Here is a 23635-nt window from a genome sequence, read left to right as displayed (position 1 = left end):
CTCAATATGAATGAGGTGTGAGTGTGTGTGTGCCAGTGGTAGGCGTCAGTCCCATCACAATTTAAGAAGGTCAGGGAGCACCAAAGTGCATCTTCTGCTGTTTTTGATCCATTGATTCTGCAGGAGCTGCTTTATCACCCTCAGAGCTCAACTCTGCTCTGTATTCCTACAAAACTACTCCATCTACTGGTGCATCGGGCAGTCTTTCTCAGTGATGGAAGAGTGGCACCAGCAGATTCCAGACACAACATCAGAAGAGTGCAGTCCTGGGAATGATGATTATGAAGCATTATGAAACAAGCGGCACTGAAAACGGCTTCATTTTGAGCTGCAAATGATTCTGGTTCTCATTCAGTTTGACATTTAAAAATAAAATTCGCATGAAGCTGTTTGCTCAGATGAGTTTCAGCTTACCGTTCCCATCTTCATGTTTCCTGGCACAAAAACCCCAAAGGGTGGGCATATATAAACTGGTTTAAATTAGAACAACCAATTTAATTAAGGGCTCAATGTTTTTAAAGTCTGAAATGTTTAGTTTTAACTAGAGATGGACCGATCCGATATTACGTATCGGTATCGGTCCGATACTGACCTAAATTACTGGATCGGATATCGGAGAAAAATAAAAAATGTAATCCGATCCATTAAATATCACGAAAGCACCTCACAAAACTTGCAACACGCCGTAACTCGCCTCAGAACGTTAGCACGTCGGAGCAGTATGCATCACGTGATAGAGCGGCTGTGGCATGCGGGACCTGTCGGTGGTCTGGATAGCATGTGGAGCTTCGCTAGCAACCCGGCATTTCATCTCCGACAAAGTTATCCCCGAGAGAAGTAAAGCAAGTGTGTAAGTCCATCTCTGAATGTAAAGCATTCCTGCGTTAAGCTTAACAAGCGACTGCCTCTTCTTGCTGCTACTTCAATCATGAAACTGCTTAACGATCAGCTGATCGGCTTTTCTGTGCGAGTCTGTGTCTCTAGTTTGTTTTTGGCCCACTTTGCACCAGAAAGAGGAAACCAGCGGCTGAACAACAGCAGCACGTTTAAGCTTGATCAGCTGTTGTTAGAATTTATTTAATATTACTTTCTACACCAGGATCTCTTTCTATGTAGCTGACGCTGGTAACTGTGCAGGGGCGCATCTAGCAAAGTTTAGCCAGGGGGGCCGATAGGGCATTAACAGGGAAAAGGGGGCACAAAGACATACTTTTCTTTCTTATTCTCATTTAAAATGTCTAGCTTTTAATAAATAATTATCTGACAGCCAAAGTTTTAATTTGATGCAAAATGAATAGAAGTCCATTACTGTATATAGTAACTATTAAGTCTAATATATATACCCTAGTAAGCTATAGTACTTTTTCCTTTGTGAAGGTACCATCTGTGCAGTCTGCAATTTTGTTGAAGAAAGATGTTGAATCTATTTAATATTTCTTGAAAAATAATTGATTTCTGTGCATTTTTTTTTCCACACTGCATCAAATTAAGGTTGATTACGTCGATTAAGCATCATGAGGTGGAGCGTGAGGGGTGGTTCCCTATTTTTTATTTTTTTATTTTTGTTGTTGCTGGGAGTTGGAACCCTATTAGTTAGGTTGCTTAATATTTCTGCTAAGTACTCTTTAAAATACCAGAATAGTGAGGATGGTGTAGGTTTAAGTTTATTAGATTGATCAGTATTGCTGAACTATGAAATATTTTTTTTGGATACAGGTATAACAGAATAGCTTTAGTGTAGTTGTTGTTTTAAACTTGAGTATGAACTTATACAAAATGCAGCAAGATATTTAAAAAACAGTTTTGTTGATTAAAAAACACTATATCGGATTCATATCGGTATCGGCAGATATCCAAATTTATGATATCGGTATCGGTATCGGACATAAAAAAGTGGTATCGTGCCATCTCTAGTTTTAACTGATAGGTGATTTTTTTAATTAAATGTTGCATTAAAAAGTTGAATAAAGACCTTTGTTTTGAGCCTTTTACTGGTTTTGACCACAGTCATAATGAAAACCCATCATCATTTAGCTTTTTTCATTACTCATCCTATGTCTTGATTACTATGTTTATGTGACTCATTTCCAGAGCTTCCTAATAGCAGCTCAGTTTCTGTATGAAATGTGTTGATCTGAAATGTACCGACCACCAGTGATAGGAAACATGAGTAGAGTCCTCCTCCACAATTATTTATTCATTTATTTTTAAATTCCAACTTCAAAGCCAAAATCTAAAGAATATTGCAGCATATTTTGGACCCATGATTGGATAGAAGTATGAGTATTACATCAGCCACAGTTTGAACAAAGCAATAAAAATGCTCTACTGTAAATAAATTTTAAAAAAAGAGTACATTTCAGATTTACTTTTTCCCATTTTGTTAACAGAAATATAACTTAAGCCAAATGTAACACCTGTGTAACCACGTTCAGTTACACCTCAGTGTAACTGGCTGGCTCAAACTACCCCTCAAAGGAAAGATTGTATGACAATTTCACATGACTCCAAAACCCTGATTATAGCCGTGTGAACTCTAAAATGAAGTGCTGGAAACAGACAAAACCCTAACATGGTCAGACTGTGCAGTAAGAAAGCACCTAGAAAGTTTAGAGAGGAAAGGACTAGTGTTAGGAGGGTCATAATCTAAGATTAAAGATGAGAAAATGCATGTTTGTAGGCTCAAAACCAGAAACATGTCACCTTAAAAGATCAGTATGAGAGCACACAGCCTAAAAACCCACGCAATCACAAGTAAATGCAAAACTATTGTTTCCAGTGAAGCCACTTAAATAGAGAGAGGCCCAAATTACTCAGGTGTGTACTGCTTCCTGATGTCCTTCCATTGTCTGCTCATTGGCTCCTGAACCAGGAGGTCAAACCAGCCATACAAGCAGCAACAGAGTATTTCCATTAGATTTCACTTTAATAGTTATTTTTAAAGGTGATGTTTCCTTCCTTTTCCTGTCATATATATTATGATAGTGGATGATTATATTAAACAGATCCAAAGTTCCAAATATCCTGTCGGCCCCGCCCCTCCCTAAGCCTGGTTTTGCTGGAGGTTTCTTCCTGTTAAAAGGTCGTTTTTCCTTCCCGTTGTCACCAAAGTTCTTGCAGATAAGGAGTCATATGATTGTTAGGTTTTTCTCTTTGTGTATTATTGTAGGGTCTACCTTACAATATAAAGCGCCTTGAGGTGTTGTTGTGATGTTGGTGCTGTATAAATAAAACTGAATTGAATTGAAATAACGAGGTCAGTCTATATTTAGGTATATATATATACCTATATATAGACTGTATAGACCTATATATAGCTCAAACCTATATATAGGTTTGAGCAACACCGAGCATTCTTCAGACTGCTCTAAACATTTGGAGAGTGAATGTGCCTCATCTGGTCATTACTGATCTCTGGCTCTAGGAAATCTCTGGCTGTGAGGAGAGCCAATCTACTTCCTGTTAACCCCAACTAACTTCCGCTCTAGCTGAGTGTTGAACAGGACAAAAAGAAATCCCACAGTTTATTAGACACTAGCATTCTGCTAATGTGTGTTTCTGTATCTCCATGCATGCAGAGGAGCAGGCGACTGTGGTGACTGAAAACGCTGCAGCTATAAAATTTCAGCTGCTGCTCGCTTCATGCCTCAAATAAAAATGGCAGAAGCTACAAATTGCTTTATGGTGGTATGATGTCCCTAAAACTCACAGAAAGGTATTTTTGGACAATAAAAAACAATTGTCTCAACCCTTCCATCAAAATGTATTTATTTATGGACTATTTCAGAGGAAGTACATTATTGTAAAAGTACTCTGCTGTGAGCACAAAAGCCCCACCCCCCTGCTGTAATTCCTTTTAGGAGGCGCAGTGAAAGATGGCTTTTAACAACTTGTTTCAGACAGCGGATGAAGTGTGGCACTGAAACAAGACCCAGAATGAGATAAATTAGCATTGTTTTGAACTGTGGGTCATACACAGCTACTCTGATAGAGTCCAAGAATAAAAATACGAGGCTGGAAATGGATAATCCTTTTATGCTGGTGTTCTCTTTTATAAAAATCTGCACCCTTTTTAATCCCACTTGAGAAGAAATAAGTTGTAACATGTTTTGCTGGAGGGAAAGCAGTGGTAAACTTACAACCCAAACTATCACTGGTCTCACGTCATCTCATCATGTGAGATGGTTTCTGGGTCCTGAACCTCATGCCGACAGACTCTCAGACTGTTTTTCCCGGCATCGCTCGGCTCACATGAGCCTTTCTTTTCCCAAAGGTTTTGTTTGTTTAATATTTTACTTGGGAAGCCCGTCTTCATGGATGATATTAAAAGTTAAGTTTGAAATGTTTGTATTCCACGTGAACTCATGGTTTCTTTTCCACCAATGCATGACCTTTGATTTTATTAGATAGATTAATCTTATTCCTGGGAGCAGCATGGAAATTTTATAGTGGCCTCTGACATGTGTGATCTACATGTGTCTTTTCCACGATGGTCTGTGTCCATGTTTTATACAGGCAGGTTATGACCCCTGATGCTGCAGCACAGAGGGAGCCTGGGGGCCCGGCTGCCAGGGCAAGGGTGGTGGGCGGGTCAGTGTAGATTGCCTGCAGATGTTGTTTTTGGGGGATCCTGTGGTTACTTAACAACAAGTGGAGCATAAATCTCCCAAGCTCTGTGTTGTATAAGAAACAGGTTTGGTTAGATGGATCGCAGTGGCAAGACTGTGATGGTGTTGTATGTAGTACCACATGGTTGTCATGTGACTTTATTCACAAACAGAGCACTTAAGAACCTAAAATTGTCCTCCGTTCTCTCATCTCTGGTCTTTGAGACTTTACTTTGCAGAAGCCGTCTGTTTACAGGTTCCACTGTACAACAACAACATTTCATTGTTAAAATTTTATTCACAGCATGTCTTTTGTCCCGCCTTCCTTCTCTCAACCCAACCGGTCACGGCAGATGGCCCTGCCCCTCCCTGAGCCTGGTTCTACCGGAGGTTTCTTCCTGTTCAAAGGGAGTTTTTCCTTCCCACTGTTGCCAAGGTGTTTGCTCATAGAAGGTCATAGGATTGTTGGGTTTTTATCTGTATGTATTATTTTAGGGTCTATCTTACAATATAAAGCACCTTGAGGCGGCTGTTGTTGTGATTTGGTGCTGTATAAATAAAACTGAATTGAAATGGTGTATTGAATTAGAAAAATACCACTTAGGTGAAGGAAAGCAGCCTTACATGTATGTCTATACTGTGTGTGCTGAAGAACATATCTTGGTCTGAAATTACGCCGGTGTTCCTCACAGGGCCATCCAGACTAAGTACCTGGTTAAATAACATCACAACTTTAGGGATTTTTGCATTAAAAAAAGACTGAAAACTCATTACATAAGAACCTTTTAGAAAATCTTTCTGGTATATCATGTGGTCACAAACTGTATTTTATTTGCTAAAATATCTTGGTCGTTTGAGGTTATAGCGCTTTTTAAATAGTTGCTGCTCCCTTTCCAGAAGGCGTCATCACACTGGTTACCAGCGCATGTTTGATTTGGCAGACTTTATATTGGATGCCCTTCTTGACCCAAACAAAAGCATGAAATAACAAAAAAAAGGAAATAAGGACGACATAATCAGTGCAACACATATTGATAAAAACTGCAGTTTCTCTTGTGGCCACTCAAGACTGACTTCTAAAGTGAGTCACTCTCCATAGACTCCCTTGTTGAAATAGCCAACTTTAGAGCAAAAATTATCATGCTTACTGCTTGCTACGCAAATTATTTTCCACTCCTTGATCAATTTATTCCTTAATGAGAACTGTTTAGGTATAAATATTACTATATTAATAATTATTAAGTAATATTACTATTACTCACCTGTTTAAACTTTATTAGCCACGTGTTTGTCTGAGTAACAGATAGGACACTAACTGTCTGCTAGGATTAACCTCAGCTAACTGAGCTCACCGAACTGGACATGTAGGCCATGTTGATTGCTGTAAGAGCTACTAGTATGGTCTGACTACTGTTTAGATTCCTAAGCTGTTATCTGCACAGACAAGTTAGTACGATGGCCACGGCGCATAAAAGTCTAGAATTTTGTTGTGCATGCTACTGTACATAGCACTAATTAGCGGGTATGTCCAGCAATAGACCCATAGAGTTGGTTAGCATTTGCTAACCAAACTAGCTAGCATTAGCAGATAGCTCATCACCTTCTCAACTGAATAAAAGGGGGAAAAGCACATGTTGTTCTTTTATATTGTATCTAGAACTGATGAAAACACTTGAAATATGTTTTTATGAACTGTAATAAATTTACTACGGTGGGAACAGTGATGGCCCTCTCTCTAAAATAATGCTGCTCTGCTCAGAGATGCACAGACTGAGAATAAATATTAGCTTTCCCACAAACAAGGCACCCTGGCCTTTTGACATCATGTCAAATCAGAAAATTAAAAAATAAGCATGAGAAACAATCAAGGAAAACATTGGTATTTTTTTCCCACACATTCTTTTTTATTTGTAAATCATAAAAATGAAATTTTTTTATATATAAAACATACACATCATTTGAGCCACATCTGTTATACAAACAAGAAATGTTGCAGTGAATGCTTTACTTTTTTCTGATTTTCTTGTTTCAGTGGAACACAGAAGTTGTAAACAATCAGCAATTTTTTCTCCTGTTAATACTGACAAGGAAAAAAAACCTAAATAAATAAGGAAAAAAACAGCTTCACTGGACAATGAAAAGAAATCTGGAGTGAGGCGGGACTGAGCATGGCGGGCCGGGCACAGACGCCGAGTTCGAAGCACAGAGAAGTGTTCAGACGAGGACTTTCAGACCCATCGCCGTCCCACAGCACGGTCCCCTCGTCACCTAAAGTACTAATCGCTCCTTATTATAAGACTTGGCCCCTTTTCTCAGTGAACCAAATGAAAACCCCGGGCATAGTGCTGAGTATTTACAGGGTGCGACTTTCTGTGCATCTGAGTTTATTCTCCGTGTCGTCTGAAATCATTATGTTGAAACATAATTCATATTTTCATAGATCTGATTTGTACATATTTATTCATACATCGTCCCAGCCCCTCGGAGGTATACTATGATGTGGAATAACAGTAAGAGGGGCTGCGAGGTCTGCTCAGTACAGTACATCTTCCAGAGACATCAATGTAATCTTGGGATTCGGTTTGAGAGACATTCAGCACCGGACTGAAGGACGTGGACTGGACTGCAGTGGATTTGGATGTCTTTGCGTAATGGGAATGGCTTCAGTTTCTTGGTTTTATCTCTTTAATATTCAAGTACGAGCAAACTGTACAACTGCATGCAACATACAAGCGGCCCTACAGTATGTGGAGCTAACACGCGTATCTAGATTTTTTTTGTTTGTTTGTTTGTTTACAAAAATGTGCATGCAGCTTGGAACGGGTTCCAAAGTCATGCTGCCCCTCCCCCCTCCGGGTGGGAGGAGCCTGCAGGCCGGACGGAGGATGAGCGTTGGCGTCCCGACGGATCGATCTGATTGGCCCACATTCACCGAGATGCACGAGGAAAAAACTGTGACAATATTTGTTGTTCTGTTTGCCTCCGAACGTCGAGACGAAACGATGAAGAGAACCGGTGACGGGAGGATTGCTGCTTTTTGTCCTTTTTTTTGTTTTTGATTTTTTTAGCTATGTATTATTATTTTTTTCTTCAAAACGTTAAACTTTTTGTTGTAAAAAAATCAAGCTCTTGTGCTTGTGTTTAAATTTAAAAAGAAAAAAATGTTGAACTAAAGATTGGATAAAAACCTTTAACATGCCGGGAGGGAGGGAATGTGCCTCCCAAAAAATGTGAAAAATTAGACCCCCCTGTCTCGCTCTCACATAGGTGAACAAAGATTTAAGTTTTCTTTTTTTTACATTGACATTGTACCCTTGTGATATTTCAAAGTGACATAAATTTTACTTATTGGTCAACCTCCTGGGAGGCCTAATATACAACTATACAAAGACGACTGGCCTGCACGCTTGCCAGCAAAACAACGCTAATCTCACATGTAAAAATCTAACCTGTTCCCCGCCCTCTTCCTGCATTACACTTGCAGACATTTAATAGCTTCTTTTTTTTTTTAATCTCTTGTATTTTATTTTTACTCTCCATGCACACACCAGACTGACAACATTATCATGAGCATTTTTAAAAACATCTTGTGCCAGTAGTAACGAAGGGAAAGAAATGAACAACAAAGCAAACACGCTGAAACGGTGCGGCTTCAGAGCAGCCATGGTAAACATATTGAAAAGAGGATCTTTCCACAGAGAGGGGGGGACCAGTAATGCGGCTCCGAGGTCTAGGCACCAGAAGAAGGCCCTGTGCTTCCAGACTGAGCACCCCGTCCCCCACACACGGCGGGGACGGGAATACCAGCAGTCTGTTGGGGTTCTGGAGGAGGCCACTGCAGGGAGCGCAGCGCCGCCTGCAGGAGCGGAGGGTGATTACCTCTTGTCTCGAGTCCATACATTCCGATGCTTTACATACATTTCTTTGCTATTGTTGATTCAGTTAAAAGCCACCCTGCTTCGTTTGGATTCTCTGGTACTGTCTGGACAGCTGCTGCACGGCTTCTTCAGCACACACAGAGAAAACACAGAGACTTTTCCTCGAATGGACATGAAACACTGAAATGCGACGCTCCCTACGACAGACAAAATTAACCGCGGCAGGAGTGATTGTCAGATTTCAACAAAGCTTTCTCGTGTTTCTGATTGTTGTTGTTCTACATTTCTGCCGTTAGTATTTCATTTCTCTCCGAGTTTTAGTTTTAGTTTTTTCTCGGTGGTGTAGAGCTGTTTGTCCACTAAGATCGGACCCCGGGCGGTCCGGACGAGCTGTCGAGAGACGACTGAGAAGCTCGTCGCGTCAGGGAGGCGAGTGTCGGATCCACCAGAGAGGATGGTGGGAACAGCTTGTACCAACCGATGACTGTGCTTGATAAGTCCAGCTCCTCCAATAAGATTTGTGCAACTCCCATGAAGCTTTTATGGTCCATGCGGCCATAGTCTCCCCATACAATCACCTGAAGGAAAAAATAATTTCACGTTGTCATGTTGCTCTGCTCGATTTCCGTCAGCATGAAGTAGGAGGGGGGGAAGCATTTAACTTTGTGATGAAGGGAAATAAATCTCCTGCTCACCTGTAACACTTTCCCCTGCGGGCTCTCCTCAAATAGCAGTGCTTGCTGGTACAGTGGGTCAAGTGTTTTCCGTGCAATCTTGGTTTTCTTTTTGGCTACGTACGCTCCATTATTCAGCAGATAGACTTTGACATATGGAGCTGACGGCAGAAACAGAGCAATAAAAAAAGCCATTAGTGGGAACACTATCGGCTCTCAGGGCTGGTTGTACGAACGCAAAGAACAGGTGAGCTTGAGTCGAGTGTATATACTGGATTATAATAACATGTGTGTGAGTGATGGAGGGATTAGTTGGTCTGTGGCGGCTTCAGTCAGGTTGGGCGCTTACCAGGGAGAGATTTGGATCCTGGCTTCTGTACAAGTCCTCGTGCTCTGATCACCTCCACCTCCAGCTGACCCTTTTTCTCCATCATACCGATCTGGATATCACCTAAAAAACACAGCACAAAAAATAAGAAAACAAAGAGCTCAACACCAACATCTACTACCGACAGGAGCGCAGACTTAATGCATAGGTAACACTCTCAGCCTGGCACAATTAAATTGATCATCATCAACAATAACAATAAAAAAGAACAAGATTAAGTACAAATAATCATAAGAAACAATAAAAATATAAAATTAATAGTTATAAGAACATGAAAACAGTCTCTCTTTCTCCCTCCCTATGTCCTGATTGTCGTGTGCACTCATGTGCTGAACATTGCTGCATTGTCCTACTGGAGGACTTAAATGCTCACATGGGCAATGACAGAATGATCTAGAGGAGTGTGAATGGGAGGGACTGGCTGCACCGCAGTTTCTCCAAATTGAACACGATGTTCAAGCATGAGGGTGTCCAAAAGTCCACGTGGCACCAGGACACCCTGCGTCGCAGGTCAGTGATTCATTTTTGCACTTCACCACCTGTTGGTGAGTTGCATCAGGTGGCAATGGAAGATGTTGGACAGTGAGGGTGAACTTGGCAAAGGCCAGAGTGTCAAGCTCTTCAGCTCTCACTTTGAGCAAAACTTTAACAGCATTCTGTGGAAAGCGGACCCTAGTGTGGCGGTAATCCCTGAATCAGATGAACAGCAGAGGTTAAAGGAGCCATCAAGCAGTGGGAGGGATTCTATCAAGCATGGTGAGCAGAGGCAGCTGACAGGTACCAACAGGCCAAGTGGATTGCAGCTCTTGCAGTACCAAAAAACTCAGGTATGGGAGGAGCTCAGCGAGGCCATTGAGCAGGACTTTTAGTCGACCTTGAAGGAAGTCCGGCAAATCGTCAGGTGACTCGAGTGGCGTGGACAGCTCCCTGCAAACACTTTTTATAGCAGGGATGCAACGCTGCTGACCTCAACTCAGGACATAGTTTGGTGGTGTGAGGAATACATCAAGGATCTTCTCAGCCCCACTGACAGACCTTCTGCAGTGGACACAGTGAATGGGGCGAATGAGATTTTCCCTGAATTTCTCAAGGCTATGTGGCCTGAGGATCTCGTGCTTGATTTTCGTAGATGATGTAGCTCCGCTGGCTTTATCAAGCAGTGACCTCCAACTTGCACTGGAGCAGTCTGTGGCCCAGTGTGAAATGAACCACGACATGCTGGAAAGATCACATTTCTCGGCTGACTCGGGAACGTCTTCCCACCTGAAGAAGTGGAGGAGAGGCTGGGAAGATGGAAGACTGGGATTGTCTGCTTAGATTGATGCCTCACGACCAAGAGAAGAGGATGAATGGCACAATCAACATTTAAAATAAAATACCAGAAATATCCAAAATATGTCAGAGAAATTCATGCTAGAAATACTCAAGACACACAAAAATACAAAGTAGCAAAAACATTACAATACTAATGATTTCTGACATTTTCTGGCATTTTCTGATTCATTGTTAAATGCAAAAAAACCTTTACAACATCTATCCATGCATGCACAAATAAAGCTTTAAAAAATACCCCAAATAATTCAAAAGAAGAGAGAAGAGGTTTTGTACCGATGGCAGGAGTAGCCAGTGTTTGTCTTCCCACTAACTGAGCTGGTCCGAGTCCATCCAGGAAGTCACTGAATTGACTGCTGGCACCTAGATTCACTCCAGAAAAGATCAAGCTACCACAGAAAACACAAAACAGCCCATTATTAACTCTAAAAATCACCAACCTATATACAAATGTGTCATCAGTCTTGCTGATGGCCCCACTCAGTCAGCACATGTGGTGGATTCACTTTGCTGCCTCCAGGAGAATTTCACTTGCACTCATTATTTATAACAAGAAAAAATATCTACGTGATTGTCCAAGCGACAGAAAACACCCGGTCTTAATTTGACTCTGAGTTTTGGTTTTATCGTCGCCTCACACTCTCCACGCTGACTCATTTTTAAACTGCGTGCTCGTTATATTAGACTGTGTTTACTCTCAGTCGGCCAACACATACAGAAATACCCGCAGGCAGGAATGGATGTCTCCCTCAGAACATGCTGACATGCAGTCATTACTGTCACTCTAACTCATTTCATTCAGGACGTCTTTGTGACACAGAGAGTGCAGATGACGAGTAGCAGAGGGACGGGTTTACTGACTTCCCCTCAGAGTTGCAGCTGTTCATGCTGCCGTTGTTGGACTCTCTGCTGGGCTGCCGGCTCATGTTCCTCGTCAGCTCCACGGCCATGCCGGTCTCCGTGCTCCTCTGGATCGACGCTCCTTTCTCCTTCTTACTCTTCCCCTCTGGAGGTAAACGAGAGCGAGAGGAAGAATCATCAAGCAGACAATATTTTGATAACAGACTCCAGTGAAGGAATGGCTCTTTTCTTTAAAACCGATACCACAGGAAAGTTGTTAGGCTGAAGCTATAGATACTTACAACAATTAGGAGTTATACATTCCCCTCCCACAATTAAAACATGAACAAAGCAGAGGATATTTTTATTTATATGGCACCACTGCACGTTTTATATTGTTCATGGTTTGCGTTTGCAGATGGCCCCGCCCCTCTCTGAGCTTGGTTCTGTTGGAGGTCTCTTCCTGTTAAAAGGGAGTTCTTCCTTCCCGCTGTTGCCACGTGTTGCTCATATGGGGACATTTGATCATATTTGTTTCTATAACTAATATTGCAGTGTCTTTGACCTACAATATATACAAATAAAACTGAATTAAGAAGCAGATGGTTAGGATGGATGGATTTGTGTCATTTGGCTTTAGGTATCATCTGCATAGCAATGAAAATGTATCCAGTGCTCTGTAACACTATTGAGGGGAAACATGTATAATGTAAAAATAGTGGTCCAAACATTGAGATCTGTGGAACGCTCCTCGTTTAAATCAACAAAACTAAATTTATGAGATATGTAGGATTCAAACAAAAACACCAGTGGTGCGTCTGAGTTTGTAATTTCGGATCAGTTGTGTGTGCTGTACTGAGGACGAGCAGGACAAGCACAGAGAGGAGTCCACTGTCAACGGCCATAAAACGATGATTTGTAACCTTCACTAGCTGTTTTAATGCTCCTCTAGATCATCATCCAGCTGCTTGACAACTACTCCTTTTCAAACAAATAATGGAATGATATTTTGTAATGATTGTGAAGGCACATGTTTGAAATGTTTGAAATAAAAATGAACTGAACTGAACTCTTTGGAGAATCTTTGAAATAAAAAGAAGGTTAGAAATTGGCCTATAATTAGCCAGATGGAGACAGATGGATCAAATAAGAGCTTTTTAGGTAATGGTTTAATTATAGTGCTCCTTAAAAACACAACACAACAAATGCACATCAAAATGACGTGAGAAAAGTTTGGAGACATTATCTTAATGTTTTTAAGTATAGATCGCATCCAAATATCCGGAGACTCAGACTCAGTTCACGCTTTACACGAACATTTTAAGCCTTGAAGGAAATGTGCAGTCGTGCACTGCTCTTGCCTTTGTAAAGAAAACTGTAACTTGTTCTTGAAAGGTGCTACTGTTTTTAAATAAAGATATTATTATTCTTGGTAGTCCCTTATCATGAGTGATTACTCAAATGACCCCACAAAGTGATTCATCTAGAAGGTGGAAAATCCCAGAGTATCAGGATTCACACAAAGATTTTGCTGTTGTGGTTTTGGAGTTTGGTCTAACTTAGAATAATGTTTCTGCATTTTCAGAGGACAGAGTTCACTCAGTGGCCTAAACAGTAAACCATTCATATGTTAGACAAAGCTGAATATCACAAGATAGCCCACAGATCCAGTTCAGGACTGTTTGATCTCGCTGTCTGAACCACGGTCAAAGTTGCGCCCATGTTCTGTAGAATCTGTTCACCAGCAGTAAACAGGAAATTGTTGGGCAGAAAAACAGCCAAAAAACCCTACTGTGTGGCATCTCGGACAGGGGCGCGTCTGCCTTCTGACTCATGATGTTGGAAAACAACATTTCTGAGCCTCCCTTTATCCTGTGTCTAAAACCTCACAGTAAATAGTTTAGAAAATACAAGTGAGCCTCTCTTACCTGCATTCGGCATCATCCATCATGACCAAGAGAGACTTTTTTACATTAGGCTGATGTTCGTCCTTTCTCTACTTCCTCTCTCCCCTTTCTACATCAGTGGCAGTGGGCGAGCGACCCCCTGAAGGCCTAATATTCTCTAATAGCTTTTTATGCCCTCTACAATGAAGAGAAGTACAGCATTTGGCTTTCATCGTACATGCCCCGGTGGTGGAAGTGGATGCTGGGCTCGGACGAGCCACACTCTGTTGTGTGACCGCGAGCCGAGCTGTGGTTGTTTGTCTTTATGACGAGCGCTGGGCCAGCGACAGCAGCAGAAGTTTGTCTTTTACAGAACAAAAGGACACTTTCAATTTGCGGTGCTTGGGTACAGTCTGTACCTCGGGACAAAATGCAATGAATATTTCTGTATGGATGTGGTTGTTATTAGCTTAGCTGTAGCTTAAGGGTTCAAACCTGCATTCTCTAAGTCGAAGTGATCGCACACAGTAGTTTAACGGTGCAGCTGCTGTTTTAACCATATTTTCTTTAGAGAAAACCAACAAGAGAAATCACCTAGACTCCTGGGTTTGGTTAAATTAGATAATGTAATCAAGGTTTGCACTTTGCATGTCCTTTTGTAGGCAAAAATGAAGAATCTGGAAAAGTATAGAGTCATATGACTAAAACTTTTGGGGATCCCCAGACCTCTGCCTCCCTGCCCCCCAGCTCTTTTGGAAGGACACCGAGGCGTTTCCACCCACTAAGAGAATCCACACAGCACCGAAGCCCTGTGGCCCCTCCTGCAGGCAGCAGGCCCACAAGAGAGCGGGCCTGTGTAGCTCTTTTGGGAAGAGCCCAATAAATAATGACATAGAAGTCACAATCCAGCATGCACAGCATTCAGTTTGTCAGTGAGCAGCTCAACGTTAAAATCTCACAGCATAACTGCCCCCACAGGGACTTGTATTTAGAAGAACAAACTACTTTTCTTCACATTTAGCAGCTCAAAGAAAGAAGTAGGGGTGCAACGATACACAAAATTCACGGTTCGGTTCGATACTTTGGTGTCACGGTTTGATATTTTTTCGATACAAAAAAAATGTTCATGCATTTTTAATTTGTCATTTATTAAAATTATAAATATATATTTTAACTCAAAAGTACAGTTTTTAAATTTAACCCTAACTCTTGTGCGTGTTTTTTATTTTGACAGCGAATGCGCACCTGCGGACCACTTATGTGCAGCCCTGGTTATTTAGCTCGTCATATTGCAGCCACAGAAATTCTTTTGTCCATGAAACCATAAAGCTGCACTTTCTTTTTGCCTCATAGTCTGATTTGTCATAACTTCTCCGTTTTGTGGTAAGCTTTTCTTTGGCTGTCACTTCTTCACCCTGACCTGTCTTATTTGGCTCAGCAGAACTGAAATATATATCCTGCTGCTTTTACTCACATAAGCTCAGCGATTCTCTGCGCGATCAACCTCTCACATGTTTAAGCTGCGGGAGATTTCACTTGTCATGTTTGCATAGTAAGCTAACGATTAATAAGACGATGTCAGAGGAATTGGTGCACAAATTATCATCACTCACAGATCAGTGCTGTCGCTCTCTATACACAGTTCGCACGATTGCAAAGTGAAAGCAAAAAAACAAGCGCAAATTCAAACGCGATTTCAATATGTCACATATTGACAGTGGCTCACCGATGCCAATGACATAATTACCCAGCTACATTTCTGAAAGAATGCAAAAGCATTGACATATATTTTTCCTTCCTACAATAGCCCGACGGGCAGGGTAGCCGGACTGAAAAAATCGCTAGCCCCAGGATGTCAGGCTAGCGATATTGCAAGCCCTGTATCTGATTGAGGAATCACTCATCTTTGGAAAAGAGAGTTTATTACAGAGAAATGCCTCTTTCCAAAATAAAAGCTATACTATCCGCTTCTTCTGGGCTATATTCTCAGCAGCATAAGGAGAATCATGTGCTAACAGCTGTCTAAATGACTCGGCTAAAGTTAGTAGCATGCTTGTTGTTTTTGTCTTTGCACTAGGATGATGTCGGCGTAAATGTGCAGTCATATTCGTTGTGTTCCCACTAGTGCTTTCAGGTTAATCTCGTTGAAATGACCTTAACGCCACAACACGGCAAATCTCCGTTAACGAGCTACCGCCGATCGCCCCGTGCATGGGGCTAGACAGCTAACACGTTAACGAGCTAACTGCGCTAACACACTAGTTCCCACCCATGTAATTGAGCATTGCACGGCACATCCAACATACTGTTTTACTTTAGTCCATGACTCGCTTACCTTCAGGGTCATACGTCACATGAAAACCAAAATAATTCCAAACGCCAGATCTGAATGAGGGTGGGGGAGGTGCCCTGCGCTCTTCCTTCTGACTATGCTGTCTGTGTGGAGCACTCAGTGGATCTGCGCTCGACAGTGCAGCCTAGGCGGAGTAGTCGAACGCAGATTCACTGAGCGCTCCACACAGACAGCATCGTCAGAAGGAAAGTTGATAAAATAAATTACAAATGTTGTATTGTTCGATACATATGCGTACCGAACCGAAAGCACTGTATCGAACGGTTCAATATCGATACGAATATCGTTGCACCCCTAGAAAGAAGGTATGAAGGAATCTGAGTAGTTTGCTTCTCATGCATCTATTATGCATGAGAAGCATGACAGTGCCGACCTGAGGACAATAAAATAAATTCACTTGAGAAAAATGAACCGTGTGATTCTTCCAAGGTGAGCACGGGTTTTTTAACTGGACTCAAATAATCTTGACAAAGATTTTAATGTTGCAAAGTTTGTGTCTGTCCTTCATATACAACCCACTGAACCAGCACAAGAAGGAAAATATTAAAGGAAACACTGAAAGACTTCAGCTTCTGCAACAAGTCGATTCTTTGTTGTCCTCGTTGAACCACTGACTGTGTGTTTGTGTCACTGTCCTGGAGTTTTGTGTTTTAGAATCACTAAAAATCCTCTGTTTTGGTTTTAGTTGTGACTTTTATTGTTTAGAATTATTGGTGTATTGCTTTCAGGTTTTTGAGCTCTTATTACCTCTGTAATGTGGTTTCTGTTAGTGTTTGAATTGTTTCTGTTCTTAACGTTTGTGCTAAAGTTGGTCTAACCACCCCGGTGTCCTTTGGCATCTTAAGTCTCCGTTTCCTGTTTTATTTTGGTAGCTGGTTGCTACTTGTGTTTTGTATTTAATTTTACTTGCCTTGTTGTTTTAATTACTTTCAGCTCTGTCCAGTTTGCTTGGTTACCTCTGGAGTGAGTATTTACTCTTTTGGTACTCTACACCTATAAAATTAAAGGCGTCTTTTCAGTTTCTTTGAGTCTGTCTGCGTTTGGGTTTTGTCTCCACGCTTTTTGATTGCTTGCATCAAATTCACTAATTCCTTAGTTTAAGTCAAATTAAAGGCAAGAAGTTTGTCACTTGACAAATGCAGGCAAAGCACCAATGTGCTCTGACTTTCAGCCCAGTGTCATCAGAAAACTTGACCAGAAATCTGCCCCACTGAGAATTCGTGCAGCTGTCTGTGCACATGATAAAAAGCAGAGGAGAACGACTTAGCCTTGTGGGGAGCCAGAGTTTGAGATAATAGGATTGGGCATGCAGGCATTTCCAAAAGCCCACTGAACTCTGTCAGTTAAAAAAATGAAAAGCAACAATAAATGTGATCGGGTAATGTCGGGACTGCATCTCATTGAACGTGGAAGAAAAATCTGCAAATAAACCTCCCATGTAAGATTTTGGTTTTCAAGATTCTTATATGCGCTGTCTAGAATGAAGAGCTTTGCCCACTAGACAAGCAAACCGCAGTGAATCTAGTTTATCACCAATTAAGCACACGTCATGTTTTCAAAGATTTTCACGACAAAGGATGTAAGTGCAGCTGGTCTGAACTGGTTACTTCGGATTTTGGAACAGGCATTACAGTTGATGTTTTCCATATACTGGATATGTTGCCACCCTCTGCACACCTCTGAGAAAGTGCAGAAAGGATCTCAGTGAGCTGATTAGCACAGTAATGCAGTGTGTGTCCACAGAGCCAGCGGGCTTTCTCATATTAACCCTCTTCAATCAGGTTGGGACTTCTTGCATTATTAAAATATCATTCTGAGGCGTGAGAGACTTCCTCGCTCATTAACATTCCTCAAGAAGTCAGATCTTGCAGATTACATCATGCATTTAATTAAACTTTACATATTGTACCTTTAATGGAAAAAAGAATGCAGGTTAGCAGAGGATGGAATCAGATTAGAGAAAGCTTTTGGAAAGTGACATACAGCAGATGGATGTTATGGATGTTAGGTATCTCCACCCTCTTTTCTAAATATTGTCATGTCTGCTTCCAAAAAACTAACATGGTCCAAAATCTTTAGTTTTAAGTTTTTTTTTTAAATACAGTCCTATGAAATTCCAGCAAATCCCTGAAACCGCCGACTCACCGGGGCCGCTGATCTGCGACGTGCTGCGGCTGCGACGGTTGCCAACGATGGCCACCACCCGCGCGCTGAGGCTGGAGCGTCTCTTCTTGCTGCCGCTGCCCACCGTGCCCAGCGCCGTGTCTGATTGGCTGCCGTCTGTGCGCTCCTGGGTGTAGATCTCTCCGCTCACGCTGGAACTCTTCAGCATGCTGCGGCCCATGGACGCTCGCATCTGCCGACTGGAGAGAGAAGGCGAAGCGTGACTTTGTGACCTGGTGTGTTTGATAGATGTTGTTATTAAGCTCTCTTTTACTTCGAGTGTACTGTACCTTTACTGTGGCACAACAACAAAAACAGCATGACTGATGGGAGGTGGGGATGACGAACATTGCTGAGGGAGCGTGTTTAATAAAAGAGCATCAAATAAAAGTCTGGAGTCCCAAAGAAAAGAAATGCAGTATAATCATCAACGTGTCACATGAGTCAAAACTCAAGCTTTACAAGCCAAACTTGACATCTTACAGTTTTAATGTCATTAAACATGTCGTTTAGCCTCATGTCTGCTCTGTTGACCAATCTGAGCACATTAAAATTAAGTTTTAAGACTAAAACTTAATTTCCAATTATAGTTTCAGTTAATTGTTTTTTTCTCCTGTCTAGTTTTTATTTGTCACATTTTTCCTTGTAAGTTAACTATAATAGGCTTTTAAGTTACATCTACATTCCTAATCATTTGACTCATATAAAGGAACTATATGTTTGGCCCTTTATGTTTTCTTCCCTATTTAGACACTTCTGAAATAATCGAAGCCAAATCATAAGTGGTTGGTAACAGAGCTGTGCTGTGAAACCCTCAAAAAAAGAGAATAAAAATGAAGTAGAATGTTCCAGCAGTTTATAGCTGAGCATATTATCTATTAAAGTTCAGTCTTCTTAAACAAGCCACTACACACGGACAGAACGTGTCCAGCAATCGATGCTGTCTCCTAGGGATTCGGAGGAGCTGTCGCATGTCCATCAGCTCAGAGGGGGCCAAAGTACTGCAAGAGAGTCCAGCTACGCTGCCCCTATCACCCAAACTCTCCGCTCCCTGTGGGTCCCTGACAGCTACAGCCCAGTGACCAAGAGGAGAAAGCGGGAGGGTGGTTTGAGGCCTCTCCACCTCTCCCTGCAGGGGAGTTAGAGAAGGGCGTGTAGAACAGGGGTAGGGTGGAAGGGGAGGATCCAGGTCTTGAGGGTGGAGGGGGTCCAGGCAGTCACAGCACAGGATGCATGCAAGGAGGGATCTGAGACATGCGAGGAGGATTACACAAACACAAACACATATAAACAGGCACAGGGGGAAAAAATCAGTCTAATCACATTTGCTGTTTTTGGCTAAAAGGCTTGTGATTTGTGTGTGTGTGTTTTTTCCAGCTCATTTTTAAAATGTCAGCAGGAAAATTTATGCATTTGTCTGTTTGTGTGGTTTTATTCTGAAATGTCAGCGTGTCTGACCACAAACGTCTATGCAAACAAATGCAGTAGAAGGCAGGACTCACAAAAGCTTAAATGAGCAGCAGCTCATCAATTATTAGGAATTAGGAAGGAGAACTACATCAAACATGTGGGGGAATTAAAGAGGAAGGATAGGTTAAAGGACAGCTGTAACAGAAAAAGATGTAAAGACTGTCTAATCTCCTCTGTATGCACTCAGTCACTTCCACAAGCCATCATCAAAGCGGCCTGGAGGAGACGTGAAAATATCCACTGAATGCTTGCATTAATATCCAGCTCTGAGTGAAAACTGACCCGCGGCCTGCAGTCGATGTGCATCAACTCGTTACTAATTCCTGCCCACCCTCTGTCTAAAAACACATTACAGGCTTTCTGACACTGACCAGCTTTTATAAATGTAGTCTGACTCCACTGTCTGCTTTTAAAATCCAGCTCTGTGTTTGAACTGAATAAAATGCTGCTCAGTCCATTACACGCGTTCTTTGTTTCCAGCATGCAAACAACGGGATATGAAAATCTGAAAGCCTCACTGTAATACTAGACCTCTCTTGTTTTCGAACACTGAGGGACTCCCAACGGAAGGCTAAACAATGTCAAAATGGCTCCTGCATTACCCGGTAATGCATAACCAGTACACCGACTGTGCAGCATTACCACAATTAAGCCAAAAACCGGAGTTCCTCTACCAGCTACACAAGGCCTGATTTGAAAGTGAGTCGCTCCCCACGGACTGTTAAAATGTGCGACTGTGTGCAAAGAACTTGTGGTCTCTGCAATTAGATGGAGTCAGTCTGCTACCAGTTTACAGTTGAATGGGGTCAAGTTTGCAATTACATGGAATCTGTTTGTGATACGGAAATTAACTGTGATAAATCAGCAAAAGCTGCAAATCTGTTGTTATCTAGATGGCAACAGAGCAGAAATTCACATCAAGTGGTTGCATGTAAGCCAGAACCTCGAAGGTGTGAAACTGAAATATGGAAATACCTCCACAAATACTGACGGAGTTGCTGCAGGACAGGAATTTAACTGCAAAATGCACCACCACCACCACCACCACACCAGGTGGTTTTTATCTTTCAGTAATACATTCTTTTCTTCTTTTGCACATCTAATTTTTCCTCTCTGTAATTTTGAGTTTGAATGTGCAGCCCATGGGAAAAATAAGCGGACCCCTGTGTCTTAAATTAATATGCAAACCTCATTTTTTGAAGGATTAAAATTAGTGTGCTTCTGTGCTACACAGTAACTTCTTTTTTTCAGGTAATGCTCTTAACAGTGAGTCAGTGACATCAGTGTCACTGACTCACTGTTAAAGGCTGTTATTTACTTTAATATTCCAGTTTGATTAGGCAGATGTGTCAATGTGTGTTGAGTTTTTCACACATCAGTGAGGTGGGGATGCTGTACATCAGAATTTTCTCTCTCTGACTCATAGATCCCAGTTTGTTCATTTTGGCCCTGAAACTATTAAAGGTTGAATTAGTTTGTTTTCAAGTTGAGATTCTTATACTTACAGGGCTCGTTTCAAGCTAGCACCTCCTAAGATAAATCTTAAGGTTAAAAACTGCAACGATAAAGCGAGTTTGGTGTTGGACAAATGGGTCCATAACAAAATGATTGTAGGTAGAGGAGTAAAGAGCCTTTGGGATGAACAGAAGCACTGATGGAGAGCGAGGCTCGGCCTTCCTCACTAATGTGTCTGAATGGGAAAAAATCCCCACAAACAAGTCTTCCCAGAAGAGTGAAGGCTCAGAGAATCTGATTAATGCCTGCTGACGGAGCTAATGTGACTGTCCACATACTTTTGGCTCTGTGCATGTGACTGTGGTTGCTTTTGTTTTACTGGTGATAAACTAAATAAAGAAAATAATCTATTCCTAACATACAAGCCTCTGACATCCGAGTCCGAGCTGCTTTTAAAAAACCTGGTTTGGATTGATCTGTGTAAAGAACGCCCGTCCTTTTTTCTCTTTTCTCTCACACCTCAATACATTAGCCAGCTAATAAGCTGCACTACATCATCACCTGGCTCACTGTGGAGCAGTGAGATGGGGTCATTTGTCCTTGTCAGCAGTCTGTTACTGGTCAGCTGCTGAAGTAAGTGTGTGTGTGTGTGTGTGTGTGTGTGTGTGTGTGTGTGTGTATGTATATATATATATGTGTGTGTGTGTGTGTGTGTGTGTGTGTGTGTGTGTAGCTGTATATAAGGAGACTAAAAAAGTCTCTTTTGAAAGAGGTTCTATTTCACTTACTTCCAGCATATTTTTGCTCTTGGATTCAACTAGAGTAGCTCTGTATGACTCACAGTACCTCCTTCGTCCTCTGCTGGACCCCTCCTTCAGTTCATCCTCTGTCTGAAACATCCCATTTAAGCTCCCTTTTCCTCTGTTTTAGAAAACTTTCTTCCAATCGGCTGCAGAATTCAACAGCAGCTTGGTGGGACGTCTCTGTTCACACCCCGAGCTTTGTGATTAAGATGACCATATTAGGTTATCTGCTCTCTGTGACATCATACAAATCCAAGGGTAGAAAAAACAGCCTGTAATTGAGCTTTAAAGCAGCCTTAAGTCTGAACTTTTGGCTGACAGGAATTACTTACACAGTGACCTCATGACTTGAAACATTGGCCGCCGTTTTTAACAGAATGTAACTGACAGAAAGTAAGAAACGTTTTAAATATCTACTTTCAAAATAAATTTTAAAGTGAGATCTGACAGACTCTTTCCCTCCTAGTACCCTCTTCCTAAAAAAAGGTTCCTTTCACTTTTTTTTAATCGGTTGTTTTTCCCCTCTATTTTTAGCCGTCTCAGGTCAACTGATGTTGATCCTTTTGGCTCAGCTTCTTATTTTCCCAAATGTGTAGTGTTAGTTCAGCTGGTGCTTAATTTTGAATTATGCAACTCGTGTTTGTGTTAGCGATTTATGTGGAACTCGTCTTGGTGCTGACTTTTGAATCCACCTATGGCTCAGGGAGGAATAATGATTAGCACCACAGATGGGACTAATGCTGTTAACGTGATTAAAAGTCATCAAGCTGTGTAACACAAAAGGACATTTTTTTAAATGTGTGTTTGCAGCACCCTAAGGTTATCTTAATCTTAATAACAGAGAAAAAACTTTTAGGTGGAGAAAAATATCTTAACATGTTGAGGCTGACTTGGAGTGCTTACCTGTTTTTATGGAAATGAATCAAAAGTATACTATTTGATTTAGCAGGCTAATAGCTTGAACAGTAACAGAGTTTAATTTTAAGTCCAGGCTCAGATCAAACATAAGCCCGCCGGGTTGATGGTTAAAGCAAACAAATCTGCTCACACACTGTTAAATTTTCTGTTCTCGACTTGGACTTTCAGGTGTTTACATCCACGCTCACCGCCGCTTCTGACGTTCAGCAACATGAAGTGGATAAGTTGACAGACACGGGGTATAAAATTCAGTGGTCAGGCTGCACATTTTTACAACTGGAGAATGTAAAAAATCACTTACAGCAACGTCAAATCTAGTTCAGGGATGTCTAAAACTTTGAACTCTGACCTTTCTGACAGCATTAAGAGGTTTATCTACACTTTTAATCTTGAGATATTTTGAGACATCTATAGATAGATGTTTAGATCTACAGATATCCTAGAAAAATAAGTGCCAAAGTGCTCATTGTGTCACAGTGATAAACAAACATGATAGAGAAATGCTGTTGTAATAAATGAACTCTTATAAATGTGTAAAATTACAGAAAATGTTTTGGTGATCCAAAAATGTTCCTTCACTTTTTTCAAAGCCACCCAGTGGGTGGAGTCTTTGCCGGACTGATCCTGGACCCCGGGCCTTATGTTTGTGATCTAGTTCTCCTAATTTGTTGTTAAAGCCACTGCAGATGGGTAACAGGAGTTACCCATAAATATGGAGATTTCACTGGAGATTTCTTTCTCCAGAAAGAAAGGTTCCACATCTACATCTACAATAAACTATAATAAACCACCTCTATATAAACTGCTTATGTTTCCACCTTTAATAGCTTCTGACGGCCTTTCTTTGGACTTGAGAGGTCTATGTGGA

The 23635-nt window shown here is 41.4% G+C and overlaps 1 protein-coding gene across 19 annotated transcripts in view; it reads right to left on the bottom strand.

Annotated features, from left to right (window-relative positions):
- Positions 1 to 6730: 6730 nt before the first annotated feature.
- Positions 6731 to 23635, bottom strand: part of rims1b (regulating synaptic membrane exocytosis 1b) — an 85911-nt gene continuing 69006 nt past the window's right edge. For all 19 annotated transcript variants that reach the window (XM_085410874.1, XM_085410881.1, XM_085410885.1 and 16 more), the window contains 6 exons: positions 18104 to 18321; positions 11741 to 11885; positions 11156 to 11268; positions 9509 to 9610; positions 9181 to 9320; positions 6731 to 9063 (listed from right to left, as the gene is read on the bottom strand). In XM_085410874.1, the coding sequence (XP_085267000.1) occupies positions 8845 to 9063; positions 9181 to 9320; positions 9509 to 9610; positions 11156 to 11268; positions 11741 to 11885; positions 18104 to 18321 (937 nt within the window). In that variant the 3' untranslated portion in view covers positions 6731 to 8844. The remainder of the gene's footprint in view (positions 9064 to 9180; positions 9321 to 9508; positions 9611 to 11155; positions 11269 to 11740; positions 11886 to 18103; positions 18322 to 23635) is intronic.

Source organism: Rhamphochromis longiceps, linkage group LG6, assembly GCF_057381845.1.
Source record: "Rhamphochromis longiceps isolate RC_006_pf linkage group LG6, R_longiceps_female_GT1.1, whole genome shotgun sequence".
In the NCBI taxonomy this organism is placed as follows: Eukaryota; Metazoa; Chordata; class Actinopteri; order Cichliformes; family Cichlidae; genus Rhamphochromis; species Rhamphochromis longiceps.
Note: the sequence above shows the minus strand (reverse complement) of the source record. Positions and strands in the feature narration are given on the sequence as shown.